At 47.5% G+C, this 8,063-nt stretch overlaps 2 protein-coding genes across 2 annotated transcripts; one reads left to right on the forward strand and one right to left on the reverse strand.

Annotated features, from left to right (window-relative positions):
* Window positions 1–338: 338 nt before the first annotated feature.
* Window positions 339–2,377, forward strand: LOC119381995 (hairy/enhancer-of-split related with YRPW motif protein). The gene is made up of 3 exons (XM_037649740.2): window positions 339–756; window positions 1,317–1,507; window positions 2,133–2,377. Exons 1-3 carry the CDS (start codon window positions 353–355, stop codon window positions 2,375–2,377), a joined length of 840 nt encoding a protein of 279 aa, XP_037505668.2. The 5' UTR covers window positions 339–352.
* A 45-nt stretch (window positions 2,378–2,422) lies between these two features.
* Window positions 2,423–5,035, reverse strand: LOC119383824 (uncharacterized). The gene is made up of 3 exons (XM_037652111.2): window positions 4,482–5,035; window positions 4,190–4,397; window positions 2,423–3,823 (listed from the first exon to the last, which is right to left on the reverse strand). The coding sequence occupies exons 1-3, from the start codon at window positions 4,947–4,949 to the stop codon at window positions 3,435–3,437; spliced, it is 1,065 nt and encodes a 354-aa protein (XP_037508039.1). The 5' UTR covers window positions 4,950–5,035; the 3' UTR covers window positions 2,423–3,434.
* Window positions 5,036–8,063: the final 3,028 nt, after the last annotated feature.

The raw sequence follows: 8,063 nt of genomic DNA on the forward strand, positions 1-8,063 counted from the left end.
TGGCTTTGGGTTGCGCGTCGACGTTGGTTGGTTAAGTCCTCGCCCCTAAAGAAGTTCTCAGTATTTGCGTCCTATTTTGTTCGTTCGTCGCGCTGTCGTGTGCCAGTTCAAACACCCGTTTTTCATTTGCCCTTCATCGCTCGTTTTGCGCAAGCAAATGCTGGATTATACACTCAGTTTTGACAGCGTAGCTCTTCTAGCTTGGCATAAAATGCGTGGTCTTTCGCTAAACTATCATCATCATCAAAGGTTATGTGCCACAGAAGATGGGCGTCGCCTGTAATAGAGAGTAATAGCTAAGCGCCTCAGCGGGCCAGCGCGCCCAGCGCACGAGCGGAGATGCCAACTGCGCATGCGCGGCACGCCGGGGCAGCGAGCGTTTTTACGGAGAGAGTCGCTCACCCGCTCATTTCGTCTCCTCAGCGAAGTGCGCCCAGCGGACGAGCGGACGAGCGTTTTCAAGATGGCAGCCCCCAACACAAGCGGCGGCGGCATGTCTTCGGCGGCACCTCCAAGCGCGGCGCAGGTTCGGCTGCAGGCGAAAAGGCCCCGGCGCTGTTTCACTACCGAAGAAGACCTAGCCATTTTAAGAGAAGTGGCAGCGAGCAAGCCATTTAACGACGACTTGCAGTGGATTCATGTGATCGAAAACTTGAAAGGTGTGCTTGGCCGGGAGCTCACGCTAAGAAGCCTGAAGGACCGTGTCGATCTTTTAATCGGTTACTGGAGGCAAGAAGATACAAAAAACTTAAGAAAGTAAGTACCACTTTTTATGTATTGTCCGCGCAGATAGCATTTAATTCCGCGCGAGAGCTGTCCAACGCGGTGCGCGTTAAGCTTCGCCGGCGACGCTTTAAGCCGTTCGCGTCTCCGACAAACATAGTCGCACTGTGAAAAGCAAACTGTTGTCGTCCACCTCGAATCTATCAAGTGGCCGCCGTGCGCTCTGTAGCTTGTAAGCTCCGAATCGATGCTTCCACTTGCTTTAGATTCATGTCCTTAAGCTTCTACAGCAATGTATTCGTCCCGATTCGGCATCGTTTTTGAGAGCCATCGCCGTGCCGCTAGAGTGAGCGGGTATTTACCCCGTATTCAGAAACGCTCCTCGACTTGAACTTGACTTGCCACCGCCTTGGGCAGCGCGTTTGAAGCGCGTTCGTGCTGCCTTGGCACAGCCTAAAGGCAGCGCGTTCGAAACGCGTTGAAGGCGGTGGCAAGTGAAGTTCAAGTGAAGGTGCGTTTCTGAATACGGGGGTTAGAGACGTGTTTTAGAGAGCAGCAAGCCTGCTGTAACATGCACGCATTTCTCTTTGCAGGTCGGGAACGGAGGAACAATATGCAGAGAAGGAGCAAATATTACAGGACCTCTCTGATTATATAAGGTCGATAAATTACGTGCCCAGAGTAGCACCTAGAAGTTCAAACAGCTGTGGCCGCAAAAGAAGTCACGCTGCTGCGTCCTGTCTGGCGACGCCGCCAGAACAAGTTCGTGCAGATGAAGATCAAGGTGAGTGCAGCAGTAAAGCCTCACATCTCTCTGAAATTGATAAAATGGTTCTACGATCATAGTCATGTGTATGCACTTTCTTGCGCCTGTGATTTTAAATGTGGCATGCGGGAATAAAAACGACACTTGAAGTATCTCGCATTGTGTTAACGTGCTTGCACATCTGCAACAGCCGAAAAAGAAATGAAGCACTCTTTCTGCCCTGCCTGCCGACTCTATTGGTTCTTATAGTGATAGCAATGAAAAGCAATAATTGCAGTGATCCCGAGCAGCAGGTGCATTATCATGTATTGAGGTAACTCATTAATGATGTTGTCAATGCATGAAGTTGCATTACAACAACAGTGCGAAAGGTTCATTGTGGTTTTGAGTAAAAGTCAACAAATTTGTTTTACTATTTCACATTACCAATAACATGCAAAGTAAACTATCAAAGTGTGATTAACATGTGAGCTCACAATATTATTTCATTACATCAGTTAGCATTTTTTGATGGCTTTGTAACATTGTAATACAAGAAAGTTATTCTCTACTGGTGGGTTCCCAATGTGCCAGAGTTGTAATGGAATGTGCTAGTGTGCTATTATCTGACATCTCCCTGTTTTCCATTATGCATTACAATCAGGACAACAAGCTACACAACTCCTGCTCTCAATGACCGCGCCGTGCAGTCCCGCTGCTGTTGAACTCACTGGAGAGCAGTGCCACGAGGAGGAGGAAGAACAGCAACAACAGCAGCAGCAACAACAACAGCAGCAGCAACAACAGCAGCAGCAGCAACAAGAGCAGCTGCAGCTGCAGCGGCAGCCACAACCGCCGCCTGCAGCTAGGCAACGAGTTCCTGTGACGGCGAGTAGAGGTAAATCTTGAAGGACTCTTTATGCCACGTTGGAACATGGTGCAACATTGCCACAAGGAGCAGTACAAATGGGCAACATGATGTCCCTGTAGAGTCTAGTACATTGGGCTGCTTTGGGCTTACTCGGACTCACTCACCAATATTTTCTTCAACTGGACTCACTCAGACTCACTAAAATATTACTCACCCGGACTCACTCACACTCACGGGCCGATCTGAGTCTGAGTGAGTTTGCCGAGCTGTGGACAAGTGTCACACCTCTCAAAAGTAACTTAGGACAAGACTGTGATGCGAGTCATGGCCATGCTTTACCATCTGTATGTACAAGGAAGGTGAAAAGAATGATTGCTTTCTTTACCACGAATAAGTGGGAGTTTTGGATAAGGTTAGCATACGACAACTTGGAAATTTTGAACCTCTCTTTACATTGAACACTTGTAAATAGCAGTACCAGAACAGTTCTTATTTTGTTATTACACTAAATGTCAGGATCCAAGCAACGGCTGCGATGTTATCAGTCTTCGAGGATCACCCTGCTGAAGCATAAAATAGGTCATCACTAAATGATGTGTGATAGCATAGAGTTGAAGGCTTGTGTTTGTGTTACGAGTTCATCAAGTGAGCTTTCTATGACACGTGATATGCGTATGTGAACCGACTAACTGAATGGCCTGATTTCCCAAAATTTCCAGGAATCAGAGGCCTCCAAAGCATGGGCTTACAGTTGTTGACTATGCGTCAAACGCATGAATTCGAGCTCCGAAAAAAGGAACTTCAAGTCGAAGCCAGAAAATTGGACATTGAAGAGAGACGGCTAGCTCTGGAGGAGCGCAAGCTGGCGCTTGCCGAAAGAAAGCACGAACATGAGGTGACAAGTCGCCAGCAGGAACAGCTGGACTTTATTAAGCGTGTCGAACAGATGTTTGATAAACTCAGCCAAGAGGTGACAGACCTATCAACAAGAATGTCTGGAAATAGGTGAACAATAAAAAAGTGGTATGTTGCACACTTTATTTTTTTAATAAGCAAAGGGATTCACCAGTGCCACATTGCAAGCTGTCACTAAAGTTAACGGGCATTCAGGTACACTTCCAAGGATGGTGGTTGCAGGTCAAAGTATTGCGAGACCTGTGCACCATACAGGCAAGTATGGCAGTTTGCCAGCAATGCACTCGCTTTGTACATCCTTGCAACATTCTGGCGGAAGATCTTCTGGTTTTTTTTGAAATCTACAAAGGCAAAGAGTCCAGAAATTTTTCCGAAGCCCCATTCCACGGCCTGCCTCACGCTGCTCATTGCCTTGTTAAACGCGCATTGCTCCGGTGTCAAAGATGCACCGCCGTAAGGTTTCAACAGTAGTGGCCGCAATGGGTAAGCAGGGTCCCCGTAGAGGCAGTAGTGGTGTCCCTGCACGAGCTTTTCCAGCTTTGTGTATGCCTGGCTGTTGCCAAAGTTGCCTGAAAAAAATTGAAATGAGATACTGCGTTAGCACCACTACGCCTGCTGATCAAACATTGGGTGCAGGTGTGGTACAGAATATAAAAGTAGCAACAGAATAGGCGAGATGCCCTAGCAGGCTTTCAATGCGTCTGCTTATTTAACTAAATTTTATTTTTTTCATCTTACATGATGGATGCTCAGCAGGGAGGAAGCAGTAAAGCTATATATAGAATTTAAAACAGAGAAGTCCGCAAAGGGAACACCAAAGAATACAGAATACTAGGAATTTGACCTATTTTGTTTGATACTTGGTGTACATGACAGTCCCATGGCTACATGGAGGGAAATGTAACTTCCAGGTATATGAACTACCCTTTACTCACCAGCATCGTGCTTGCTGCCTGGATAACATCCATCCAATTGGCAAATGATGCCATTCGGGCACATTATTGACTGATACTTCAGGGCATGAAATCTTTTGTGCCCGCTAAAGTACAGCTGCTGCTGCCTGGTTGGTCGGCATATAGCACGCGCAGTGCCATCAATGAAGCCCCAGCAGTTGGTAAGTGGGGCTCCTTTAGCGTAAATGGCCTGGAAAACAAACAAAGAAATGTCAACAGGTATACCACAATCTCCAATTTGCACAGCTTCCATTCCGCTGTCATTGCTTCTTACCTTCGAGAAATTCTCCAGCATGTCGATGGTCAGCCAGCTGTGGTTATTCACATCGTCCAGCAGGTGGAAGAATTTCTCATCAATGTGCCTCAGCACCTCTATCGTCAAGGACGATATCGTCGAACTATGTCGGCCGAAGAAGTTCTCAAGGTCCTTTAGTCGGTTTGGGTATGCCAGCCGCCGAAGCGTAATGCAGAGGGCTTCGTCTCCAGGGATCGGCACTCTTTGAGCAGTCATAACCGTTTCCGGAATGCGCAAGGCTACTCGCAGCTTCGGTACGTCCTCTTTCTCAAAACGAAAACATGTCCTGAACATGCCGTTGTCCATGGCGTCGATGTTTAGCAGGCCACGGAAGGAGAGTGGGTCACGGCGAGTCTCGCCTAACACCTCTAGTGCTAAGAGATCTTCTATCTCTGACCATTTTAGCTCAGAGAGAAGCAAATGTTCTTGCAGTATGCTTCGCGGCATAGCGCTAACGGCAACGAAGAGCAAAACTAGCAAAACACACTGCAACAACGATGCCACTAAAAACACACACTTGATTGCTTGGCTTGGCTTCACCTGCAACCTTTCAGCGCCGACTGTTTTATTCGAACGTGGAACAGTCCGTCATGCATTCTAACCACTGCAAACATCAAGCTATGTAACAAAAACGAAAATGTGTTTCTACTTAACACATGCGATGTTATAAAAAATCCCTTTCGTAATATTCTTTTCGCAGTAACTTCAATTTTATTCGGCAGGTGACGCAGCAAAGGCTCTGCTCTATCGGGAGTAACTTCAACCTTGTTCAACAGATGGCGCAACAATGCAATCCGCTGAAACGAGAGAGGCGACGCTTAGCTATTACTCTTCTTTTCGTCTTGCGCTCCGCTGCCCTCTCCCTTCGTCCGCTGGCACGCCGGTCCGCTGAGCCGCGTAGCTATTACTCGCTAATAACCCTCATGAGTCAGAGAACGAGTGCACAGACAGTGAGAGAAGGAAAGTATCAGGGAAACAAATAAAGAGACAGAACGAAAGATTTAAAGACAGAGAAATAGAAAAATTCTTGCCGAAAAGAAATCGTTCACCAGGCGGGATTCGAACCATCGCACCCGTGATTCAAAAGGCGACAGTCCCAACCAACCGTCTTTCCAGACACCGCTAGGAGAGCACAGCACATCTTTGTATCGTATCGTCTTGCAAGGGGTTGGAAAAGGAACGTGAGTACAAGGAGGAGCAATGTGATGGTGATGAGGAGGGAAAGAGTAACATGTAGTACAGAAAAAATGAGATAGAATTATAGAGAACGAAATGCAAAAAGAAAAAGAGAGAAAGAGAGATCAACGAGGAATGGAGAAAGGAAATGAGACAGCTAAAAATATACAAGGAGGAAGTGACCAGATACATCACCACCTGGCTAAGCCGCGCAGGCGCATTAGCTAAGCCACGCCCGCCGACGGAGACATCGCGCGTAATCCGCTCTGTACTGCATAGCCTGGCTGCGCTGGATCATGTACTGAGGAGAGGCCTAAGAAAGTGCACACTCCCGTGTAGAAAGCCATGCATCTCAAACCTTCGACAGAGAGTACGAGCGGAGACAGGCCCGTGCTTCGGCGTGCCAAGCTTTGTGCGATTCATTACATACAAACTGCCCATATTATTAATAGTTGTGAATTTATCACACTAATTCCAGCATTAGCCGCAGTCACCGTTTAATGAATAAATGGGCCATGTGCTCTCTGGTAGTTATGAAAAATCTCGTTGTCATTGGAAAAGGTCATAAAGACGTTCACATAGCCAATGTAAAAGGTGACAAGAACCGGTGTTAAACACTGGACCAAAAAAGAACAGTAGAGCAGCCAACGAAAAAGGCGGTCAAGAAATATTGGAGCTGATATTATTGATACGATATTGACGATACATACGACGGAAAATCTTGGCTGAAGCCATCTTTGCCAGTATTGGAGATATGTTCGATGGAGAAAATTTGGCTAGAGCCATGTTCCAAGCACTGGGCCATTACTCACTTCCTATATTGTAGCGGCGCAGATTTAGGTGTAGCAAAACAGCAAAAGTCAGTGTGGGACCGATATTTTCGCCACTGCTTGCCAAACTTGGGCTGATATCGGTCTAATGCTGGCGCACTGCCTTGGTGGTGACGACCGCAGCTGAAGTAGACTAAACGTGCCAGCCATCTCGCTATGGAGAGCGCATGCGATAGCGTCCCCCCGCGTGCGAGACCTGTCGTCGATTACTCAAGTATAGTGGAAATGCACGCCGGCCTTCAATCGAACGTAGGAGCATGCACGCCGATGGTCGTGCTGGCTGCATCGCTCGAGCAGCAACTGTGAACTTCGATCATAAGTTCATGGTCGCGATGGCTGGCGCACGCGCTATCACGCCTTACATTTTCAAGGAGCTCGTATACCCTTATACGATCTGTACTCGCACCACTTCGCGTTAAAACAGACGGCAAGAAAACCGCTTCTCTGCTTATTGCGGCAGTGTCTCTTACACCTGAGTTTTAGAGCGGACCTTTTAAAGCCAAGCTCAAACGGGTGAAGTAGCGTCCGCCGCCTATCGAAATAGGACGGTGAAGAGGGAAGAGAATGAAGCGGAGAATAGCCTTGTGTAGTATAATATACCAACGAGGTTGGAAAGGGAAGTGAGGGTGATCAATTGTTATGTGAGGGTGAGGACGATGCAAAGAAGGAGGGGATAAGCTAATGGCATAATAGCATAGCCATGGATGCTATAGTAAACGAAGGGTGGGAAAGGGAAGTGAAGGCGAGAGGGGGGACTGGAGGAGTGATATAGTATAGCGAATGTCAGTGGAGGAAGGCGGTGAAATGGCGGCAGAGACATGCATGCGGTCAAGCGGAGAAGAGGTCTTGTCAGCGCTACACCATGTCCACGTTTGCCTAACATTGCATTTGATCGCCGATTCTTCCCCTCAGCTCCACTGCACATTTGCTTTTACGACGTTAAGTTAGTAAAAAGACACGTATAAGTTCAAGGTTTACGCGAGAACGCATTGAAAAGTGTGAGCTACTAGTCTTACTTATTATAGGAATAAAATCTGTCGCGTCGCTATCGCATTGATTAGTTCGCCCTTCCGGCGAAACTGTGATTTTTAAGTGCGGAACACTCTAGGGGTCTAGCTTGTCGTCCATCCAAGCATCTCATGCAGAGTCATCAGGCTCGCAGTAAAGTACCCAATACAAGCCGTAACAACGCTCGGCATGTTAAAATCGGGTTAAAATGAACGACCGAGGTCTACAATAATAAATTTATCAGAAATAACCAAAAAGTAACAGCAACAATTAACTGAAATTCTTAAAAACATTTCGGAAACCAGCGGGTGACTCCGGGCCGCGCCCGCGAAGGCGCCATCGCCTCGTCGGTGCTAATGGCCCTTGATCTTAGTAAAATACCGCCATTCATTGTGAAGTGGCTCTTGAGGAAAAGCAATAGGACGGTAATTTCTCTCTGCCTATTGGCCGCGAGGTCGACCTATAGGTGGCAGCACCGTCGCCGCGTTAGTGTGGAGAGGCCTTCGGCGGCGCGTATACAAATGCACACAGCGGCGCTTCGTTATGA

This window comes from Rhipicephalus sanguineus, chromosome 2 (assembly GCF_013339695.2).
Source record: "Rhipicephalus sanguineus isolate Rsan-2018 chromosome 2, BIME_Rsan_1.4, whole genome shotgun sequence".
In the NCBI taxonomy this organism is placed as follows: Eukaryota; Metazoa; Arthropoda; class Arachnida; order Ixodida; family Ixodidae; genus Rhipicephalus; species Rhipicephalus sanguineus.